Source organism: Oncorhynchus nerka, linkage group LG9b (genome assembly GCF_034236695.1).
Source record: "Oncorhynchus nerka isolate Pitt River linkage group LG9b, Oner_Uvic_2.0, whole genome shotgun sequence".
Lineage (NCBI taxonomy): Eukaryota > Metazoa > Chordata > Actinopteri > Salmoniformes > Salmonidae > Oncorhynchus > Oncorhynchus nerka.
In genome coordinates, this window is record NC_088424.1 from 33,612,324 (window position 1) to 33,635,993 (window position 23,670).

At 44.1% G+C, this 23,670-nt stretch overlaps 1 protein-coding gene across 2 annotated transcripts in view; it reads left to right on the top strand.

Annotated features, from left to right (window-relative positions):
• LOC115114688 (capping protein, Arp2/3 and myosin-I linker protein 3-like) overlaps positions 1 to 23,670 on the top strand; it is a 56,347-nt gene that overhangs the window by 10,667 nt on the left and 22,010 nt on the right. For both annotated transcript variants that reach the window (XM_029643140.2, XM_029643141.2), the window contains exons 3-14: positions 5,463 to 5,513; positions 5,686 to 5,745; positions 5,994 to 6,115; positions 10,202 to 10,296; positions 10,613 to 10,683; positions 12,270 to 12,343; positions 14,824 to 14,899; positions 15,042 to 15,130; positions 15,332 to 15,426; positions 17,952 to 18,038; positions 22,800 to 22,909; positions 22,998 to 23,075. In XM_029643140.2, the coding sequence (XP_029499000.1) occupies positions 5,463 to 5,513; positions 5,686 to 5,745; positions 5,994 to 6,115; positions 10,202 to 10,296; positions 10,613 to 10,683; positions 12,270 to 12,343; positions 14,824 to 14,899; positions 15,042 to 15,130; positions 15,332 to 15,426; positions 17,952 to 18,038; positions 22,800 to 22,909; positions 22,998 to 23,075 (1,008 nt within the window). The remainder of the gene's footprint in view (positions 1 to 5,462; positions 5,514 to 5,685; positions 5,746 to 5,993; positions 6,116 to 10,201; positions 10,297 to 10,612; positions 10,684 to 12,269; positions 12,344 to 14,823; positions 14,900 to 15,041; positions 15,131 to 15,331; positions 15,427 to 17,951; positions 18,039 to 22,799; positions 22,910 to 22,997; positions 23,076 to 23,670) is intronic.

Sequence of the window (23,670 nt, forward strand, 5' to 3'; positions counted from 1 at the left end):
GTATGGGCTTTGTCTCAATCCACCCCATCCGACTATGTTGGCCTTCTGATGGAACGTGGTCAAACTACAGCGGTGTTTGTCAGGCCATGAGACATCCCGAAAAATGTAGCGTCCCAACTGTTTGGCCTGCAAGCTGTTATGAGCATTCTATGGAAAGGAGACACTCACGGACACGATTGTGTTTTCTGTTTTGCTCTACAACCCCCACAAGTTTAAAGGTAACCCATACAATCAAATGGATGACTGAAAACTCCTGGCTGTCCCCAGTCCACCTGGTCGTGCTGCTGCTCCAGTTTCAACTGTTCTGCCTGTGGCTATGGAACCCTGACCTGTTCACCGGATGTGCTACCTTGTCCTGGACATGCTGTTTTGACTCTCCCTCTCTCACACTTATTTACATACATATACACACACACACCTGCTCTCTCAACCTCTGAATGCTTGACAATGAAAGCCAACTGACATTTACTCCTGAGGTGCTGACCTGTTGCACCCTCTACAACCACTGATTATTATTTGACCCTGCTGGTCATCGTTGAACGTTTGAACATCTTGAAGAACGATCTGGCCTTGCACTCTTTATTATCTCCACCTGGCACAGCCATATGATGACTGGCCACCCATCACAGCCTGGTTCCTCTCTAGACTTCTTCCTAGGTTCCTGTCTTTTCTGGGGAGTTTTTACCAGCCACTGTGCTTCTACATCTGCATTGCTTGCTGTTTGGGGTTTTTGGCTGGGTTTCTGTAAGCACTTCGTGACATCTGCTGATGTATAAAGGGCTTTATAAATACATTTGAAAGAACCATTCACTCTGGAGTCGGATGTCAACAGTGTGTAAGCTTGTTTCAAGTGAAAACTAGGCTGGTCTGATGCCAAAAATAGAAAGAAAGTTCTTGTCTACTTCACCCATATTATCAAATCAAATGGTATTTGTCACATATGCTGAATACAACAGGTGTAGTAGACCTTACAGTGAAATGCTGAATATAACAGGTGTAGTAGACCTTACAGTGAAATGCTGAATACAACAGGTGTAGTAGACCTTACAGTGAAATGCTTACTTACAAACCCTTAACCAACAATGCAGTTAAGAAAAATAAGTCTTAAAGTATTTACTAAAATAAACTGAAGTAGTTTCCGTAATAGTCTAAAAACACTACCATTAATGTAATTTAGTTAAACTACTACCAAGCTACTGCAAAATGTAGTTAAATTACTAGTTCACCTACATGTAGTTTAAGGTGTAATATGCAGAAATCGCTCTGCCATTTCCTGGTTGCAAAAATTCTAACAGTTCGCCTAATTTCAGTATACAGTAGGTGACAAAACAAGCAGAGCAGAGAATCATTGTACCGTCTAAACCACTGTGCAATATCTTTTCAATAACCAAAAATATTGTCTTTTCAGCTGATTGAAGCTGGTATACAAAACCGAAACTAAAAGACGTTAAAACGAAACTTAAGAATGGGAAGCATAGAAATAGCGCACACAGAACAGATCTACCACTTCTTAGTCTTGCTTTCAATTAGAATGACAGATCTTTGTGTGAATTTGGTCGGGTCGCACAAAAAGTGACACATTGCAGCACAAAAACATTATATTAATAATACAGTGAATTTATAACGCATTTTTCATTGAAAAACGCTCTCAATGCTACAGTGAGTACATTAAAATAAATTCAAACAAAATGTAGATAAAGGAAACAACTAGTCAGGGCTACTGACACATAACAAGCTGACGCTACAAGGGACAAGGACAACAAGGAACACCGCTATAACAGGCTTTTTATGCCATTTTTAAAGGAGCCTAGGGTCTGTGGTGCATTCAGGTCAAGCAGAAAGCCTGATCCCCCATGGAGCAAAGCTTAGTCCTGGGGGTGTGGAGGAGCAGGCTATTGCTCAATCTGAGGTTGTGGGTGGGGAATGGGTGCACTGAAATGGATGCACTGGAATGTCAGCAGGATGGTTTTGAACTCGATTCTGAGATGGGGAACCAGTGCAGAAATGCCAGGACGGGGGTGATTTCTTGATGTTTACACACTCTTATCAGGAGGCGACAGGTAGCCTACCTTGTAACCGAAAGGTTGTTTGTTCGAATCCCTGAGCCGACATGGTGAAAAATCTGTCGTTGTGTCCTTGAGCAAGGCACTTAACCCAGATTGTTCCTCTAAATCACTCTAGATAAGAGTGTTTGCTAAAATACTGTAGTGAACACATGTAATCAGGATCAGGACCTGGCAGGGCCGTTCTGAATGTAATGGATCTTCTGGAGACTCCTGCCAGGGATCCTGGTGAGGATGGCATTGCAGTAGTCCAGCCTTGAGGAGACCAAGGCATACAAAACATATTTTGTGACTATATCAACAATGGACGAATGAAACGAATACCAAAACAGTTTTTGGGTAGAATTTTCCTTTTACGGTGAAAGAATGACGCTTTGCACAGATGTTTGATGTGCTCAACGAAGGTCAGAGAGGAGTTCAGTTTAATGCCCAGATTAGAGATTGTAGATGATAAAGGGATGTTCTGCCCTGCAATGGTGAGGTGGGTTATGGGTGACTGCTGGACCTGGTAAGGGGTGCCAACAGCACTTATCCAGCTCAGTTAAAGTCCTCTCCTCTGGGCTATTAGGATTCTGATTGGTCATATCAGAGCAGCTAGGAAAATCCTCTATATGTCTGAGAGGACTGATGAGATTTCACAGGCAGTAGGGCAAAGATATCTTTTCCCTCTCTCCAAGGTTGCGTTTGGACAGTTGTTTCCTAAAGTCTGCTCTGACCGCTGTCTCTGATTAGGTCCACTAAACTAGATTTTCACTTCGGCATACCTTGAAAGTACGAAACAAATGAGTTGTTCATTCGGCGTATGGTGTGGGGGATCCGAAATCAAGTGCAAATTCCACACACCTGGGTCAGAAAATGGCAATCCTGCTTTTTGAATAATGTACACAGAATCAGAAGTGACTATTCCATCCCAAGCCTTAGTGGATAGGTCACAACAAATGGCCTTCTATTGGCAGTCATTCATAAAGTCTTGTTGGAACATGTTTTTTTACAATTGTTTTTTTATTTCTCCAATGCTCATATTACATTCTAATCAATGTTCCCTCATTTTGGGGGGCACTGAGCAAATTTTAAGTATTGTGAGCGGTAACTTGAACATTGTGAGAATTTACTGTGAACACAGTTTTAGACAGTAGCCAATAGGTTATTGTGGCTATTGGAGCATAATGTAGGCCTACCAACATAACCAATGGAGCAAATCACATAACATTTTCACGTGAAATAGCTTTTGATTTCTATGATATAGCCTACAGTAGCCTATATGTGGTGTTCAATGCAGGCCTACATTGCATGAGACTTTTAAAAACCTTTTTACGTTATGAAGGGCTTGACATTAATTATTGTTTTACTTGGTCTGTAACACTATGGGCCAAATAAGTTAATGTAAATTGTATTGTGTTGTATGATGCAAGAAACCACTTGACAAAATAAAATTCATTTTTACCATACAAAGAATTAGACATTGTAGGAAACCCCTCCGCCTATTGGCTTATTTGCATATTCAAGTCTGTCTCAAAATACAACATTGCCCCTTTAATTAAGACAAGCTTTTTACCTGACTGGCTTTTCAAAGACAGCTTGAAATGTAGCCTACAGGTTTTGTGCTCTTGTAGGAAGCAGGTTCTCCCCATTGCTGTCCTATACTTAAATATAACTGGGCTAATGGCTCACAAAGAATATCAACAAATGTGCACACGCGCTACTCTGCGCTCTGATCTGCACTGATTTGAAAAGCGCATTCACTTGAAAAAGCAATCTATATAGTGCAAACTAATGGGTGGAACTCAGTGAAGTTCTCGAGTCTCTGGAATGGCATTTCTTCTGCGCAGCAGTATTGAAGGAAGTGCGTATCCTCACACGTCCGCAGCTTAGAGGGAACATTGAAATTTATTCCCAAAATGTTTACCCTGATCTTGATTGACATATATTTTCTAAACAAACACCAAAACCAAAACCAATCCATTGATTTGTTTTAATAATGATATCTCAATAGATGTTGAATGATATGTGAGCAGGCGAAATCCATGGCGGGCTGTGTTCAACCTCCCAGTCAATCAAATCAAAGCCCACCATAAGGCCTACATTATTGATGCCCATGTTTACCCGCTGATCTTTTGTGTCTGACAAATGCTTTGATGAGAGATCTGCATCTCTGTCTCTTTTTCTCCCCCGGTCCCTCTCCCGCTGAGCGGTTCAGTCATCATCACAGTGTTCTCTCCTCCTCCGCTGTTCTCTGATCAGGTTTATATAACCGAGTTTTCCACACTTGTCAGAGCATTCTGACATGAGTAACAATCTCTGTAATAAGGGCTCTCAGAAGGCCTTGTTTCAAAGGGGTTTGGTGAGGCTGCCTGTCTCTCCTCTGACAGACCTCTGGGTCTGCTTCCTGGCTGCCTGGCCGTCTCATCAGATACAACTTGATCCACTGCCAACGTGCTAACTTAGCTAAGAATAGGGTGAAGAGATGCTCAATCTGAGGACTTTATTAATGGGAAATCTGGTGCCGCCATCTCTCTGTCTTTCGCCCTCCCTCCCCCTTTCTCTCCTCCTCTCTCTTTACGTCGTGCGGTGGGGTTCCATTAACGATTCAGCACAGAGAGGCCTTGAGGAATTGAAAGCGACAGAGCAGAAAAAGAATTGAAATCTCCTAGCGAATAAGAAAGGGGAGTGAGCGGGGGTCGGCGGGGCCAGGGAGGGAGGGAGGGAGGGCACAATACACAGAAAGGTGACTGGTGAGATGGGAAGATGAAGAAGATAGTCCGATGGAATACTGAACATATTTCCATGGTGATGGAGAAGTAAATGGAGGGATGGCAGGGAGCAAGAGAGGAGAGGTGTTAAAGAAAAGGAGAACCGACTGGAATTGGGTTTAAACCTGGGAAGGAGAGGACAAAGAAGTATAGACTTAGGGATGTAGAGAGTGATGCAGGGTGTGTGTAATAAAGGCGTGGATGGAGTATGCTAATTTGTAGTTTGAATTATGAATGAGATAAATTACTTCTGCAGACGGAACTTTGAATATATGCACACTTTCACTCCCGCCAACCACTAAGTGATGATTTGATTTGATAATCCCCTGCTCTGGATGAAATGGACTCTTCGCCCTTTTCTCCTTTCCCCCTGTCTCCTCAACTCCCTACTCCTAAATCAATTCAAGCTATGACACATTGACAGTAAAATCTATTTGAAAATAACTATGTTAAGTAATGAAATGTCACCATCACAATGTTTTTAAAAATAACCCTAGGAAGTAATGTCTAGACATGACAGAGTAGTGTGATGTTTGAACGATCAGACAATGATTGGTCCTCTTTATTGGTGTTAATGCTTTATTTGTTGCGATGTTTTATTTCTGTTTCTTTCCGGCTGACAGCTAAATACATCTTGTTTTCTTTTCAGGTTCTGGCAACATGGCGACTCTTTCTATTTGCTGTCAAAGTCCCCTCCAAGGTATTTCACCATTTGACTTTTAATAGACTAATAGTGTTGTTTTTTAATGTATAATGAGTATGATGATGCTTGTGAGGATGATGATGTTTGTGTGGAAGATTATCAAAATAATATGTCAGTAAAGAGAATTTGGTCATATTGACCACTATAATAACTATCAATCGGATTTCAGATGGAGGTTACTTTCAACTTCCTGGAGATTCGGGCAATGAACACTTATCCAGATCATCAGGTGAGAAACTATTGTATTCCCTAAACCAACCATCTGCCTCATTTCACTTTTCCCATGAATACTGTATTTGTTTATCAAAACTCTTCAAAGGTTTCAGTCACAACTATATTCCCAAGGTTGTTTGTTAATCAGGATAAATTTGTTTCAGCTATGCTGATTTTTGTCTTCTGAAATGATCATTTCCTTTACTCTGCTTAAGTGTCTGGTCACTGAAGTCTCATCTCAATGATGTCGACTCCCCCTTTCAGGTTGTAATAGACACAGACAAGTCAACCCACTCCTTGAGACTGCAGTCACAAGACCACCTTGATCACATGATGAACCATGTCAACTTTGCCCTCTCAAGAATATTCAACAACTCTATGTATGCGTAAGTCTAGCTTGTTTTATTTTATTACTCATAGCAAGGGCCAAGAGTTTTTCTGGACCATGTGACCTGAAAAGAAGAAACGCTGGGTTGTTAGATTCTAAATGAACAGAGTAAAACTCACAGATGACTAGTAAAGCTCAAACTAAGTTTATTCACCAACTGGGTCACACAGCTGCATAAGACAAAAACATATTTACACAAACACATCTATTTATACCTTCCTCCTATGCTGAGTCTCCTCCTTGCACATCTGGACAGCCAATACATATGTTGCTAGACAGGACTTTAGTGATGCCTGTTCTTTCTCACTTCATCCGACCTGACCTCGACCCAAATTCTTCACCCCTCCCCAACTCACGGCTGTCCTACCTTACCTGTTGACTGAAACCAGACTGGGACTCTTCTCCTCCCCATAGGATACCTGAGATTTAACAATAACATGTTCTGATAGAATGTACTTTCTGCACTCGGTAGATTTCCATACCTCAGTTCTAATATGGTAACATAAGGATATTTCATATTTCAAGTTTAGAAGTTAGTACCCAACAGGGTCCTACTTATGACTTAGTATCCCCTAGTACTACCGACCTTGCTATGTTGTCTGTAAGAAGAGTGACCTCTGTAAACCAATGTGAATAGTTACGGTATGGAATACAGATGTTAAAGACTACAAACAAAATACAGATTGGAAAAGAGTTCTCCGAAATGTTAATAATCAACTAATACACTATAAATGAATTCACCGATTTTATTTGACTCCGCAAACGTGATGTGGGACATGATGTGGGACTGCCCCGGTGTGAAGACCTTCTGGTCACATGATGTGAGACTCCTCCTGTGTGAAGTCCTCCTGGTCACATGATGTCTGACTGCCCCAGTGTGAAGACCTGGTCACATGATGTGGGACTGCCCCAGTGTGAAGACCTCCTGGTCACATGATGTCTGACTGCCCCAGTGTGAAGACCTGGTCACATGATGTCTGACTGCCCCAGTGTGAAGACCTCCTGGTCACATGATGTCTGACTGCCCCAGTGTGAAGACCTCCTGGTCACATGATGTCTGACTGCCCCAGTGTGAAGACCTCCTGGTCACATGATGTCTGACTGCCCCAGTGTGAAGACCTCCTGGTCACATGATGTCTGACTGCCCCAGTGTGAAGACCTCCTGGTCACATGATGTCTGACTGCCCCAGTGTGAAGACCTGGTCACATGATGTCTGACTGCCCCAGTGTGAAGACCTGGTCACATGATGTCTGACTGCCCCAGTGTGAAGACCTCCTGGTCACATGATGTCTGACTGCCCCAGTGTGAAGAGCTCCTGGTCACATGATGTCTGACTGCCCCAGTGTGAAGACCTCCTGGTCACATGATGTCTGACTGCCCCAGTGTGAAGACCTCCTGGTCACATGATGTCTGACTGCCCCAGTGTGAAGACATGGTCACATGATGTCTGACTGCCCCAGTGTGAAGACCTCCTGGTCACATGATGTGAGACTGCCCCAGTGTGAAGACCTGGTCACATGATGTCTGACTGCCCCAGTGTGAAGACCTCCTGGTCACATGATGTCTGACTGCCCCAGTGTGAAGACCTCCTGGTCACATGATGTCTGACTGCCCCAGTGTGAAGACCTCCTGGTCACATGATGTCTGACTGCCCCAGTGTGAAGACCTCCTGGTCACATGATGTCTGACTGCCCCAGTGTGAAGACCTCCTGGTCACATGATGTCTGACTGCCCCAGTGTGAAGACCTCCTGGTCACATGATGTCTGACTGCCCCAGTGTGAAGACCTGGTCACATGATGTCTGACTGCCCCAGTGTGAAGACCTCCTGGTCACATGATGTCTGACTGCCCCAGTGTGAAGACCTGGTCACATGATGTCTGACTGCCCCAGTGTGAAGACCTGGTCACATGATGTCTGACTGCCCCAGTGTGAAGACCTCCTGGTCACATGATGTCTGACTGCCCCAGTGTGAAGACCTCCTGGTCACATGATGTCTGACTGCCCCAGTGTGAAGACCTCCTGGTCACATGATGTCTGACTGCCCCAGTGTGAAGACCTCCTGGTCACATGATGTCTGACTGCCCCAGTGTGAAGACCTCCTGGTCACATGATGTCTGACTGCCCCAATGTGAAGACCTGGTCACATGATGTCTGACTGCCCCAGTGTGAAGACCTCCTGGTCACATGATGTGGGACTGCCCCAGTGTGAAGACCTGGTCACATGATGTCTGACTGCCCCAGTGTGAAGACCTCCTGGTCACATGATGTCTGACTGCCCCAGTGTGAAGACCTGGTCACATGATGTCTGACTGCCCCAGTGTGAAGACCTCCTGGTCACATGATGTGAGACTGCCCCAGTGTGAAGACCTGGTCACATGATGTCTGACTGCCCCAGTGTGAAGACCTCCTGGTCACATGATGTGGGACTGCCCCAGTGTGAAGACCTCCTGGTCACATGATGTGAGACTGCCCCAGTGTGAAGACCTCCTGGTCACATGATGTCTGACTGCCCCAGTGTGAAGACCTCCTGGTCACATGATGTCTGACTGCCCCAGTGTGAAGACCTACTCGTCACATGATGTCTGACTGCCCCAGTGTGAAGACCTCCTGGTCACATGATGTGGGACTGCCCCAGTGTGAAGACCTCCTGGTCACATGATGTGAGACTGCCCCAGTGTGAAGACCTGGTCACATGATGTCTGACTGCCCCAGTGTGAAGACCTCCTGGTCACATGATGTGAGACTGCCCCAGTGTGAAGACCTGGTCACATGATGTCCTGTGTGAAGACCTCCTGGTCACATGATGTCTGACTGCCCCAGTGTGAAGACCTCCTGGTCACATGATGTGGGACTGCCCCAGTGTGAAGACCTCCTGGTCACATGATGTGGGACTGCCCCAGTGTGAAGACCTCCTGGTCACATGATGTCTGACTGCCCCAGTGTGAAGACCTGGTCACATGATGTCTGACTGCCCCAGTGTGAAGACCTGGTCACATGATGTCTGACTGCCCCAGTGTGAAGACCTGGTCACATGATGTCTGACTGCCCCAGTGTGAAGACCTCCTGGTCACAGGTTGCCAGGCCAGGTCTTTGTCGAGCATAGTTGGTGCTGCCATTCTCCATCTCTACATTATATTATTGTTGAATGATGACTCTTCACTGACTCTCACAGTACCCCAGAAACTAGTATGGTTGTCTGGACTGACTGCGACAAAAATAGTATTAGTGACCAGATGGAAGCCTCCACATACGTTCAGCATAACTCAATGGCTACAAATCTTCCTTGACATTCTTTCAATAGAGCCCTCTATAGCTTGTGTGATTGAATTTATAAATTGTATTTTGAATATCAGTATAGAATATCGATGTACTCTATGCAGGCTGATTCTATTCATGTGTGCCGTGGTCCCACAAACAATTAAATAAACATAAGATGAGTTACCTACGATGTTTTGTTTTATACATAGATATTTCCACAACATGAGCCCGAGGTGTGGAGAGAGGGAGGAATAGGAATGGGTTGCACCTGCTGAGATTGGGAGAGGGGAGATGGGACAGTTAGGACAAATAATGCTTATTTTATTTTCCTACTGTTTTTAGTTTCTTTATGTATGTACTTATTGAATGCTATTGCCTGTGTGTGTTCTGAACCCCTCAAAAACATTTTTTTTGTAACAATACAAAGTTGGTCACAAAAAGCGATTGGCTTCGTTCTGGATATTGACCTCTGAGAGGCTCATCCACAGCACAGTATATCATCTTCCAAAATTACTGTTTTCCAGCAGATCAGATCATTTAACAGGATCCAGAGAAACTGTAGTTAAAGGAGCTAGAGTAAGTTAAAGTAATGGATTCAAGGTTAGTTAGGGTTATTGAACTAAGGAGGATTAGGGTCAGAGATAACACCAGACAATAGGGTTGGATCTACTATACAACTTGGTTAAGGATACTGTGCATTTAATGTAGTAGTACAGTCGCGTCACATGCGTCACATGCGTAATAAGTACTATATCCATATTTTCACTGACTGAGTTAATATCTTTCTTTTTCTTCTCTCCCTCAACTCTCTTTCTCTCTTTCAGTCCGGCCATCTGTCGAACAGAGGGGGACGTCTCTGATGGAGTCCAAAAGTTTTCACCAAACTCTGAATCATCTGTAGAGACTCAGAAAACCTGTGGTGAGCCGCCTACTCAGTCAATCAGTCAGAGTCATCACTCTGTCAGTCACTCACTCACTCAGTCACTCACTCACTCAATCTGTTCAGTCAGTGACACTTTTTAAATTCACCTAGAGCATAATTGTATTCATTCATGAATTAATGAATCTATGGCTGTATCTGATCAGTTATGATTTTAATCTATTTTAACTGAAGTTCTTTCATGATGTTGTCTTTAATCTCACCTCAATATTTACTCCCCCCCCCCCCTCTTGCTCTGTTTCTCTTTCATCTCTTGCCCCTTCTCCTTTTCCTCTCCTCACTTTCGCTCTCTCAGGCGGTTTCTCTGAGACCTACGCAGCTCTGTGTGACTATAATGGCATCGGCTGTAAGGACGAAGTGCAGTGGGTGAGAATACCACTCTGTGGGCCTCCCAAGTGGCGCAGTGTTCTAAGGCATCGCAGTGTTGCGGCGTCACTATAGCCTTGGGTTCGATCCCAGGCTGTGTCACAACCGGAAGTGACTGCGAGTCTCATATGGCGGCGCACAATTGGCCCAGCATCGTCCGGGTTTGGGGAGGGTTTGGCCGGGGGGGCTTTGCTTGGTTCATCACGCTCTAGAGACTCCTTGTGGTGGGCCGGGCGCCTGCAGGCTGACTTCGGTCGTCAGTTGAACAGCGATTCATCTGACACATTGGTGCAGCTGGCTTCCGGGTTACAGTAAGCGAGCAGGTGTTAAGAAGCGCGGCTTGCAGCGATAAGACAAGATCGTAATCATGAAATTGGGGGAAAAAAGGGGGAAAATTTTGAAGAAAAAAAAAGAAAAATAGAATACCACTCTGCACCACATCCACACTACATCCACACTACATCCACCGGATGTAGTACTCAATTAACCTCTCTGGGATATGTGGGCTAGCGTCACACCTGGCCAAAAGCCAGAGAAAATGCAGAGCGCCAAATTCAAATAAATTACTATAAAAATCAACCTTTCATGAAATCACACATGTAAGATACCAAATTAAAGCTACACGTGTTGTGAATCCAGCCAACATGTCAGATTTCAAAAAGGCTTTTCGGCGAAAGCAAACGATTCTATTATCTGAGGATAGCACCTCCGTCAACAAAAGAGAGAAAACATATTTCAACCCTGCAGGCGAGACACAAAACGCAGAAATAAAAATATAAATCATGCCTTACCTTTGATGAGCTTCTTCTGTTGGCACTCCAATATGTCCCATAAACATCACAAATGGTCCTTTTGTTCGATTAATTCCGTCGATATATATCTAAAATATCCATTTATTATCTAAAATATCTAAAATATCCATTTATATGGCGCGTTTGATCCAGAAAAACACCGGTTCCAACTTGCGCAACGTGACTACAAAATATCTCAAATGTTACCTGTAAACTTTGCCAAAACATTTCAAACTACTTTTGTAATACAACTTTAGGTATTTTTTAATGTAAATAATCGATAAAATTGAAGACAGGATGGTCTGTGTTCAATACAGGAAGAAAACAAACTGACGCTACCTTCCTGGTCACGCGCCTCAAACAAACAGTACACTTGAAGTGACCCTCGTTTTGAACAGGGCTACTTCTTCATTACACAAAGGAAAAACCTCAACCAATTTCTAAAGACTGGTGACATCCAGTGGAAGTGGTAGGAACTGCAAGAAGGACCCTTAGAAATCTAGATTCCCAATGAAAACCCATTGAAAATAGTTTTTTTCCTCAGGGTTTCTCCTGCTACATAAGTTCTGTTATACTCACAGACATGAAACTTCAGAGTGTTTTCTATCCAAATCTACTAATGATATGCATATCTTATATTCTGGGGATGAGTAGCAGGCAGTTGAATTTGGGCATGCGTTTCATCCAGACGTGAAAATACTGCCCCCTGTCACCAAGAAGTTAATGGAGTTGTATTATGGTGTCGCTGGCATCATCATACAGCATTTGTAACCTGCTTCTCTCTCTCTCGCTCAGGATGTGGACACCATCTATCACTCTCAAGACAACAGGGAGTTCAACCTGTTGGACTTCAGCCACCTGGACAGCAGGTACACCACTTGTTCTGTTCTGTAACCCTGGACAGCAGGTACACCACCTGTTCTGTAACCTGGGATAGCAGGAACAACACCTGTAATGTTCTGTAACCCTGGACAGCAGGTACACCACCTGTAATGTTCTGTAACCCTGGACAGCAGGTACACCACCTGTAATGTTCTGTAACCCTGGACAGCAGCTACACCACCTGTTCTATAACCCTAACCCTGGACAGCAGGTTCACCACCTGTTCTGTAACCCTTGACAGCAGGTACACCACCTGTAAGGTTCTGTAACCCTGGACAGCAGGTACACCACCTGTAAGGTCCTGTAACCCTGGACAGCATGTACACCACCTGTAAGGTTCTGTAACCCTGGACAGCAGGTACACCACCCTGTAACCCTGGACAGCAGGTACACCACCTGTAAGGTTCTGTAACCCTGGACAGCATGTACACCACCTGTAAGGTTCTGTAACCCTGGACAGCAGGTACACCACCTGTAAGGTTCTGTAACCCTGGACAGCAGGTACACCACCTGTAAGGTCCTGTAACCCTGGACAGCAGGTACACCACCTGTAAGGTTCTGTAACCCTGGACAGCAGGTACACCACCTGTTCTGTTCTAACATCAGGTAACTGACGCAAGCAATAAAATTACATTTAAAAAACTTTTTTTTTAACTTATGGAACAGCGGGGATTGTGAAGCAACACACACACATACACACACACACACACACACACACACACACACACGATAACGTACACACTATACATACACATGGATTTATTACTGTAGATATGTGGTAGTGGTGGAGTAGGGGCCTGAGGGCACACATTGTGTTGTGAATGTATTGTAATGTCTTTAAAATTGTATAAACTGCCTTCATTTTGCTGGACCCCACGAAGAGCAGCAGCTGCTTTGGCAGCATAACAAATACACCAACTTTTCTGAGATGTGAATATGACATGAGAATAATGTGCAGGTGATTTGAGACTTGACTGTAGTCCTATGAAGTGAGTGTCAGGTACTCTAGTTCCAGCACGTCCTGTAGGCTGACCCTCTGACTGTCCGACTTCCCTGTCTCCCTACCAGGAGGCATTTGTGGTGCATCACTCTGGGCTGTCATTTCACATTCCCCCAATGTCTTCTGATTTCTGCCTTCTACAGTTACAGCCTCCGACACCATGCTTTGTCTGCTGACTGCTCTACTCTTCTACTGTATTTCATTTCATTCTTCCTGTGTACACCTTTCTCTCTCTGCTGCCTGTCTGGCCCTGCAGGAATAACCCAGGGGGTTCAAACTTCACCCCCACAGCGAGCTAAACCTGGTTCCTGTGTGTGTGTGTGTCTCTGGATTATAGCTGGCAGTCTGTCATGCTCTCGTGCCCTACAGGCCCCAAGGGGATAGATAGAGCTCATAGACATGGACTAGAAGAGAAGCTCACCCTTTAATGGAATTGTTTGATTCAGGGAAATCGTGCCAGTAACCAAGGGTAAGATGGTTCTGCTGTTGGCTGGTGGGGAGCACTGGGAGAGGTTGTGGAGTGTACACACACGCATACCACACACATCATTTGGCCAGCCAGAGGGAAGTCCTCTCCATGATGGCATGTGAATTGAGAACACAGCCCTCAGCCATACACTGGACTGGGCCCTAATGTAATTGAGTGCATTCCCCTTTAAGAGCTCTATCTCTCGTAATCTGTTGCACTTTCTCTCTGTTGGTCTCTGTTTGCTGCTTCCTCTCTCTGCCACTTTCTCTCTCTCACTCTCAGCCTCTTTCATTCCATCCCCCTGTCTCTCGCCCTCCGTCCAACTGTCTCTCGCCCTCCGTACCCCTGTCTCTCGCCCTCCGTACCCCTGTCTCGCCCTCCGTCCAACTGTCTCTCGCCCTCCGTACCCCTGTCTCTCGCCCCGTCTCTCTCCCTGTCTCTCTCCCTCTTTCCCCGTCTCCCTCCCTGTCTCTCTCCCTTCGTCCCTGTGTCTCTCTCCTTCTGTCCCTCTGTCTCTCTCTCCCCCTCTTTCCCTCTGTCTCTCTCACTTTCCCTCCGTCACCTTGTCTCTCTCTCCCTCTGTCCCCCTGTCTGTCTATCTCCCTGCATCCCCCTGTCTCTCCTTCCTACTGGACACATGGTGTGTTGGGCAGGATAAAACGGTTTTAGGCCGTTGGCTAGGATCAAAACATGGCTCTGTGAAACCTCACACTGAGTAATCCACTGACCTGGCCTCCCTCAGTCAACCCATCGATCCTCCTCTCTGCCCTCTCTCCTTCCTTCGCTATCAGTTTAGATCTATCTCGCTCTTTCCCACCACCCCAACAGGGAGAGTGTGCTGCAGAATCATACATCATTTCTCAATCCATCCCTCTCTGATGAATTGTTTTGCTGGATCATTTTTTTGGTTTGGCTGTAGGAATATATTATTTCATTTTTAAAAATCTAAGGCTGAAATTGTGTGTGTGTGTGTGTGTGTGTGTGTGTGTCTATTTCAGGGACCTGGCGGTGATGGTTGCTTCCATGGCGTACAACACTTGGTTCACCAAACTCTACTGCAAAGACATGCGCATTGTAACTATCCACTCTACATTACTGATTGCATGTGATATGCAGTCTGTGTTTAGACAAGGCTACCAGGTTTTCATTCTTTCCTAGTTGGTTAGAACAGGAGCTGGGCCTGTTCATGTAACAGTCTCTCTCTGTGTCACCCCAGGGGTCAGAGGTGGTGGAGCAGGTCCTTCACACCGTCAGTAAGTCCAGCAGTCTGGAAGAACTCACTCTGGAGAACGCTGGCCTCAAATTGTGAGACTCCTCCCATCCTCCTGAAATGTCATTTCTCTCTTTCATCTCCTCTTTTATCTGTCTTATTCTTGTCTTGCCATTCTGACTTCACTCCTGACTTTAGATGTTTCTCTACCATGACTCAGACATACTCTGATGTATAATGTATCACAGCAAGCATCAAAACAATATTTAATCTTCTTTCTATATGGACTATTTTAGAGATTTCCCTCAGAAAATGGCGACAGCTCTGTCTGAAAACCCTGCCTCTGTGATCCACTCACTCAACCTGGCCCACAACCCCCTGGACAACCAAGGTACAGGAGCCTCAGAGACACTCTGTTACTCATTCACTCTTTTTCAGCATCAGTAATGTGTGTGAATGTCAGTCTGGGTGCATCTTTCTCAGTGTTTGTTGTTTACTCTGCAGAGAGAGAGAGAGAGAGAGAGAGAGAGTGTGTGTATGTGTGTGTGTCCTCTGTGAGTCAGGGTTGTCTGCGTGCCAAGAACTCTCATTAGTACATCAGAATGTGCTTTTCTGACACATGTCACTCCCACTCACATCACTGTGTGCCTGTAGACGCCGTGTACTAGATTAGCTTTTTGTGTGCGTAGATTATGCACATATGTGTTGATTTTGCTGACCATGTACACACTACCAATCAAAGTTTTAGATCACCTACTCATTCAAGGGTTTTGATTTTATTTTTACTATTTTCTACATTGTAGAATAATAGTGAAGACTTTAAAACTATGAAATAACACATGAAGGAATCATGTAGTAACCAAGAAAGTGTTTTACAAGATTCTTCAAAGTAGCTACCCTTTGCCTTGATGACAGCTTTGCACACTCTTGGCATTCTCTCAACCAGCATCACCTGGAATGCTTTTCCAACAGTCTTGAAGGAGTTCCCACATATGCTGAGCACTTCTTGGCTGCTTTTCCTTCACGCTTTTATTTATTTTATTTTTTATTTCACCTTTATTTAACCAGGTAGGCCAGTTGAGAACCAGTTCTCATTTACAACTGCGTCCTGGCCAAGATAAAACAAAGCGGTGCGACAAAAACAACAACACATGGGATAAACAAACGTACAGTCAATAACACAATAGAAAAATCTGTACAGTATGTGCAAATGAAGTAAGGATAGGCAATAAATAGGCTCATCCCAAATCATCTCAATTTGGTTGAGGTTGCGGGATTGTGGCGACCAGGTCATCTGATGCAGCACTCCATCACTCTCCTTTTTGGTAAAATAGCCCTTACACAGTCTGGAGGTGTGTGGTTCATTGTCCGGTTCAAAAACAAATGATAGTCCCACTAAGCCCAAACCAGATGGGATGTCGTATTGCTGCAGAATGCTGTGGTAGCCATGCTGGTTAAGTGTGCCTTGAATTCTAAATAAATCACAGACAGTGTCACCAGCAAGACACCCCCACACCATAACACAACCTCCTCCATGCTTTATGGTGGGAAATACACATGCAGAGATCATCCGTTCACCTTCACCGCATCTCACAAAGACACGGGGGTTGGAACCAACAATCTCCCATTTGGACTCCAGACCAAAGGACACATTTCCACCGGTCTAATCTCCATTGCTTGTGTTTCTTGGGCCTAACAAGTCTCTTCTTAATATTGGTGTCCTTTAGTAGTGGTCTTTGCAGCAACTTGACCATGAATGCCTGATTCACACAGTCTCCTCTGAACAGTTGATGTTGAGATGTGTCTGTTACTTGAACTCTGTGAATGTAACGGCTTTCTTCCTGGGAAGGAGAGGACCAAAGCGCAGCGTCGTGAGTGTCCATCTTATTTAATAATAAATACAAACTGAACACTTCAAATACAAAATAACCAACGTGGCAAAACCGAAACAGTCCTATCTGGTACAGAAAACGGGAAACAACCACCCACTAACAAACAGTGAAACCCAGGCTACCCAGAGACAACTAATGACACCTGCCTCTGATTGAGAACCATACTAGGCCGAAACATAGAAATCCCAAAATCATAGAAAAACAAACATAGACTGCCCACCCCAACTCACGCCCTGATCATACTAAATAATGACAAAACAAAGGAAATAAAGGTCAGAACGTGACAGTGAAGCATTTATTTGGGCTGCAATCTGAGGTGCAGTTAACTCTAACGAACTTATCTTCTGCAGCAGAGGTAACTCTGCGTCCTCCATTTCTGTGGCGGTCCTCATGAGAGCCAGTTTCATCATTGCGCCTGGTGGTTTTTGAGACTGCACTTGAAGAAACTTTCAAAGTTCTTGACATTTTCCGGACTGACTGAATTTCATGACTTAAAGTAATGATGAACTGTCATTTCTCTTTGCTTATTTGAGCTGTTCTTGTCATAATATGGACTTGGTATTTTACCAAATAAGGCTATCTTCTGTATACCACCCCTACCTTGACACAACACAACTGATTGGCTCAAACGCATTAAGAAGGACAGAAATTCCACAAACGAACTTTTAAGAAGGCACACCTGTTAATTGAAATGCATTCCAGGTGACTACCTCATGAAGCTGTTTGAGGGAACGCCAAGAGTGGGCAAAGCTGTCATCAAGGCAAAGGGTCACTACTTTGAAGCATCTCAAATGTAAAATATATTTCAATTTGTTTTACACTTGTTTGGTTACTACATGATTCCATATGTGTTATTTCATATTTTTGATGTCTTCACTATTATTCTACAATGTACACTACACCGGTAGTGTATGGTGTTGACAAGGGTGTGTTTGTGTGTGGATTTTCTCTGATCTGTGTGTGTGTGTGTGTGTGTGTGTTTCTTTCACTCTGACAACTTACTCCCATATGTGTTTCTCTCCAGGAGTGTCAAACCTCATCCAACTGGTGTGTCGCCTCAACAAAGGCCTTCGTCTGCTCAACCTCTCCAAGACGTCCCTCTCCTCTAAGGGTGTGTTCATCCCTCTGTCCTCCCTCTGTCCCCTGGGCCACATGTGGTGGTCACCGCTCCACTGCTCTCGGAACCTCATGACCTCATATAGGGCCTGGAGTTTTCAGGAGGAAAAAAAGACACTGGGCCCTACTCATGGGACTCTTGAGCCATTCAGGGTCCTAAGGTTTATGTTCTCTTGTGTTTGTCACATTTATGATTCAAATCTAGTTATATATGTACTCAGCAAAAAAAGAAACCTTCTCTCACTGTCAACTGCATTTATTTTCAGCAAACTTAACATGTGTAAATATTTGTATGAACATAACAAGATTCAACAACTGAGGCATAAACTGAACATGTTCCACAGACATGTGACTAACATAAATTGAATAATGTGTCCCTGAACAAGCCAGTATCTGATGTGGCCACCAGCTGCATTAGGTAGTGCAGTGCATCTCCTCCTCAAGGACTTCACCAAATTTGCCAATTCTTGCTGTGAAATATTACCCCACTCTTCCACCAAGGCACATGCAAGTTCCCGGGCATTTCTGGGGGAATGGCCCTAGCCCTAGCCCTCACCCTCCGATCCAACAGGTCCCAGACGTGCTCAATGGGATTGAGATCCTGGCTCTTTGCTGGCCATGGCAGAACACTGACATTCCTGTCTTACAGGAAATCATGCACAGAACGAGCAGTATGGCTGGTGGCATTGTCATGCTGGAGGGTCATGTCAGGATGAGCCTGCTGGAAGGGTACCACATGAGGGAGGAGGATATGTTTCCTGTAACGCACAGCGTTGAGATTGCCTGCAATGACAACAAGCTCAGTTCGATGATGCTGTGACACACTGCCCCAGACCATGACGGACCCTCCACCTCCAAATCGATCCCGCTCCAGAGTACAGGCCTCGGTGTAACGCTCATTCCTTCGACGATAAACGCGAATCCGACCATCACCCCAGGTGAGACAAAACCGCGACTCGTTAGTGAAGAGCACTTTTTGCCAGTCCTGTCTGGTCCAGCGACGGTGGGTTTGTGCCCATTGGCCACGTTGTTGCCAGTAATGTCTGGTGAGGACCTGCCTTACAACAGGCCTACAAGCCCTCAGTCCAACCTCTCTCAGCCTATTGCGGACAGTCTGAGCATTGATGGAGGGATTGTGCGTTCCTGGTGTAACTCTGGAAGTTGTTGTTGCCATCCTGTACCTGTACCGCAGGTGTGAAGTCTGGATGTACTGATCCTGTGCAGGTGTTGTTACACGTGGTCTACCACTGCGAGGACGATCATCTGTCCGTCCTGTCTCCCTGTAGCGCTGTCTTAGGCATCTCACGGTACGGACATTGCAATTTATTGCCCTGGCCACATCTGCAGTCCTCATGCCTCCTTGCAGCATGCCTAAGGCACGTTCACACAGATGAGCAGGGACCATGGGCATCTTTCTTTTGGTGTTTTTCAGAGTCAGTAGAAAGGCCTCTTTAGTGTTCTAAGTTTTCATAACCATGATGTTAATTGCCTACTGTGTGAACGCGGTTAGTGTCTTATCTACCGTTCCATAGGTGCATGTTTATTAATTGTTTATGGTTCATAGAACAAGCATGGGAAACAGTGTTTAAACCCTTTACAATGAAGATCTGTTAATCCAAATAATGTATCTATGAAAGACAGGGTCCTGAAAAAGGGACGTTTTTGCTGACTTTATATATTTACTCAACTTGATAGTGATAACTGCATTGTTGGGAAAGAGTTTGCAAGAAAACATTTCACTGTACTATTTTACACTGTGCACGTGATAAATAAACGTTGAAACTAGATCGATTTACAGGAGAAGGATTGCCTCCTGAGCACAGCACAATGCAACATGCCTGTCTGCTGTCTGCTAATTTCCTCTTTAATCTGGGCGAATTTGGGATTAACATAATCTACTATATGGTGGCAGTAGTTTGGTAGAGCACAGTTAGTTCTGCCACTGTATGTGGTTCATTACTAACAGTTTGGTAGAGCAGAGTTAGTTCTGCCACTGTATGTGGTTCATTACTAACAGTTTGGTAGAGCAGAGTTAGTTCTGCCACTGTATGTGGTTCATTACTAACAGTTTGGTAGAGCACAGGGCTAAGTTACTAACAGTTTGGTAGAGCACAGGGATAAGTAAGTTACTAACAGTTTGATAGAACACAGGGCAAGTTACTAACAGTTTGGTAGAGCACAGGGCAAGTTACTAACAGTTTGGTAGAACACAGGGCAAGTTACTAACAGTTTGGTAGAGCACAGGGATAAGTTACTAACAGTTTGGTAGAGCACAGGGCAAGTTACTAACAGTTTGGTAGAGCACAGGGCAAGTTACTAACATTTTGGTAGAGCACAGGGCTAAGTTACTAACAGTTTGGTAGAGCACAGGGCTAAGTTACTAACAGTTTGGTAGAGCACAGGGCTAAGTTACTAACAGTTTGGTAGAGCACAGGGCTAAGTTACTAACAGTTTGGTAGAGCACAGGGCTAAGTTACTAACAGTTTGGTAGAGCACAGGGCTAAGTTACTAACAGTTTGGTAGAGCACACTAACAGTTTGGTAGAGCACAGGGCTAAGTTACTAACAGTTTTAGAGCACAGGGCTAAGTAAGTTACTAACAGTTTGGTAGAGCACAGGGATAAGTAAGTTACTAACAGTTTGGTAGAACACAGGGCTAACAGTTTTACTAACAGTTTGGTAGAGCACAGGCTAAGCAGTTTGGTAGAACACAGGGCAAGTTACTAACAGTTTGGTAGAGCACAGGGATAAGTTACTAACAATTTGGTAGAAGGGCAAGTTAGTTACTAACATTTTGGTAGAGCACAGGGCTAAGTTACTAACAGTTTGGTGGAGCAGTTACTAACAGTTTGGTAGAGCACAGGGCTACTAACAGTTTTAGTTTACTAACAGTTTGGTAGAGCACAGGGCTTAGTTACTAACAGTTTGGTAGAGCACAGGGCAAGTTACTAACAGTTTGGTAGAGCACAGGGCTAAGTTACTAACAGTTTGGTAGAGAACACAGTTTTAGAGCACAGGGCTAGTTACTAACAGTTTGGTACAGGGCAAGCACAGTTTGGTAGGGCTAAGTTACTACACTTAGTTACTAACAGTTTTGGTTACTAACAGAGAGCACAGGGGTTACTAACAGTTTGGTAGAGCACAGGGCTTAGTTACTAACAGTTTGGTAGAAATTAGGATGTTTTGAGTTCACTTGCTTACTAAACCTTCTCTTACTATGTTGTTTCTCTTACGAAGAAACTGTATTCTCTGCAATGAATTTTAATTTGCTGCTCTAATGCAAAGTTTTATGTTTTACAATTAGTGGTTGGCTCTGGTTAATAGTGCTGATTTGGTTTCAGATGGAGGGTTTTATGTGATTAGTGGTTGGCTCTGGTTAATAGTGCTGATTTGGTTTCAGATGGAGGGTTTTATGTGATTAGTGGTTGGCTCTGGTTAATAGTGCTGATTTGGTTTCAGATGGAGGGTTTTATGTGATTAGTGGTTGGCTCTGGTTAATAGTGCTGATTTGGTTTAGATGGAGGGATTTTAACAGATTTGATTAGTGGTTGGCTCTGGTTAATAGTGCTGATTTGGTTTCAGATGGAGGGTTTTATGTGATTAGTGGTTGGCTCTGGGTTAATAGTGCTGATTTGGTTTCAGATGGAGGGTTTTATGTGATTAGTGGTTGGCTCTGGTTAATAGTGCTGATTTGGTTTCAGATGGAGGGTTTTATGTGATTAGTGGTTGGCTCTGGGTTAATAGTGCTGATTTGGTTTCAGATGGAGGGTTTTATGTGATTAGTGGTTGGCTCTGGTTAATAGTGCTGATTTGGTTTCAGATGGAGGGTTTTATGTGATTAGTGGTTGGCTCTGGTTAATAGTGCTGATTTGGTTTCAGATGGAGGGTTTTATGTGATTAGTGGTTGGCTCTGGTTAATAGTGCTGATTTGGTTTCAGATGGAGGGTTTTATGTGATTAGTGGTTGGCTCTGGTTAATAGTGCTGATTTGGTTTCAGATGGAGGGTTTTATGTGATTAGTGGTTGGCTCTGGTTAATAGTGCTGATTTGGTTTCAGATGGAGGGTTTTATGTGATTAGTGGTTGGCTCTGGTTAATAGTGCTGATTTGGTTTCAGATGGAGGGTTTTATGTGATTAGTGGTTGGCTCTGGGTTAATTAGATTTGGATGTATTGTGGTTTCTGGTTAATAGTGCTGATTTGATGGAGGGTTTTATGTGATTAGTGGTTGGCTCTGGTTAATAGTGCTGATTTGGTTTCAGATGGAGGGTTTTTGTGATTAGTGGTTGGCTCTGGTTAATAGTGCTGATTTGGTTTCAGATGAGGGTTTTATGTGATTAGTGGATGGCTCTGATAGTTGTCTGGTTAATAGTGCTGATTTGGTTTCAGATGGAGGGTTTTATGTGATTAGTGGTTGGCTCTGGTTAATAGTGCTGATTTGGTTTCAGATGGAGGGTTTTATGTGATTAGTGGTTGGCTCTGGTTAATAGTGCTGATTTGGTTTCAGATGGAGGGTTTTATGTGATTAGTGGTTGGCTCTGGTTAATAGTGCTGATTTGGTTTCAGATGGAGGGTTTTATGTGATTAGTGGTTGGCTCTGGTTAATAGTGTTGATTTGGTTTCAGATGGAGGGTTTTATGTGATTAGTGGTTGGCTCTGGTTAATAGTGCTAATCTGTGACTCTTTCCGTCCCCTGCTGCAGTTTCTGTATTTTCTCTATGTCAACAGAATATTTCTTAATGAATGAATTTGTCTCTCAGGTGTGGTGTCTCTCTCCCAGGCCCTCTGCTCCAGTGATGACTACACCAACTCTCTGCTTCACCTGGACCTGAGTAAGAACCCTGGGATTCTGTCTGGGGAGGACGCTACGGTGAGACCACACATAAACTCTGCATGTACAGTACACACATGCAACATACACAAACACACTGACTGTCTCTCTGTTTATCACTCTCCAGAACATGTACCTGTTCCTAGCCCAGACGAATTGCCTGGTTCATTTGGACCTCTCTGGGACTGACTGCGCTGTGGACTTGGTTAGTAGTGTCTCCTCTCTGAGTGCTTCATGCTTTGATCATACAGTTAAAGGTGCTTAACATACACTGTCTGATCTATGATCAGGATAGTCTAACTAACACACATAATGAAGTGGACTTTGTAGTAATTGAAGTGGAGGTGTGGATGTGCTAAATTGGGCTATATAACAGTTCTGTAGTTCTACAAACGTATGAGCATGACATTTCATCTGTATAACTGAGAGGAACATTCTGCCCTAAAAACAGGAAGAATTTACCTCTAATGTTGAGCATGAATTTTGTATAGAATATGAATGTATTCTGAGACAGAAAGCTTCTGTTCTGTCATTACTTGTTCCCAACTCACTCCTCTTCCTCTGGTGTCTTTTTGGGATGAAAGGAGAACACTCTCTTTATGGATGAGTTATCGTGACGATGTTATTGGTTTCATATCTTGTTTTCTCCAATGTAATCTCCCCTGTCGAGTGTCTGGTGGACTTTTTGAAATGGTCATTTTCTTTTATTGTTAATAGATTTTTCAGAACATTTGCATTTTTGCTAACAGATTGTAATCTTGACTCTTAGGAAAATGACCATGAAACTGCAAAGCTTATTT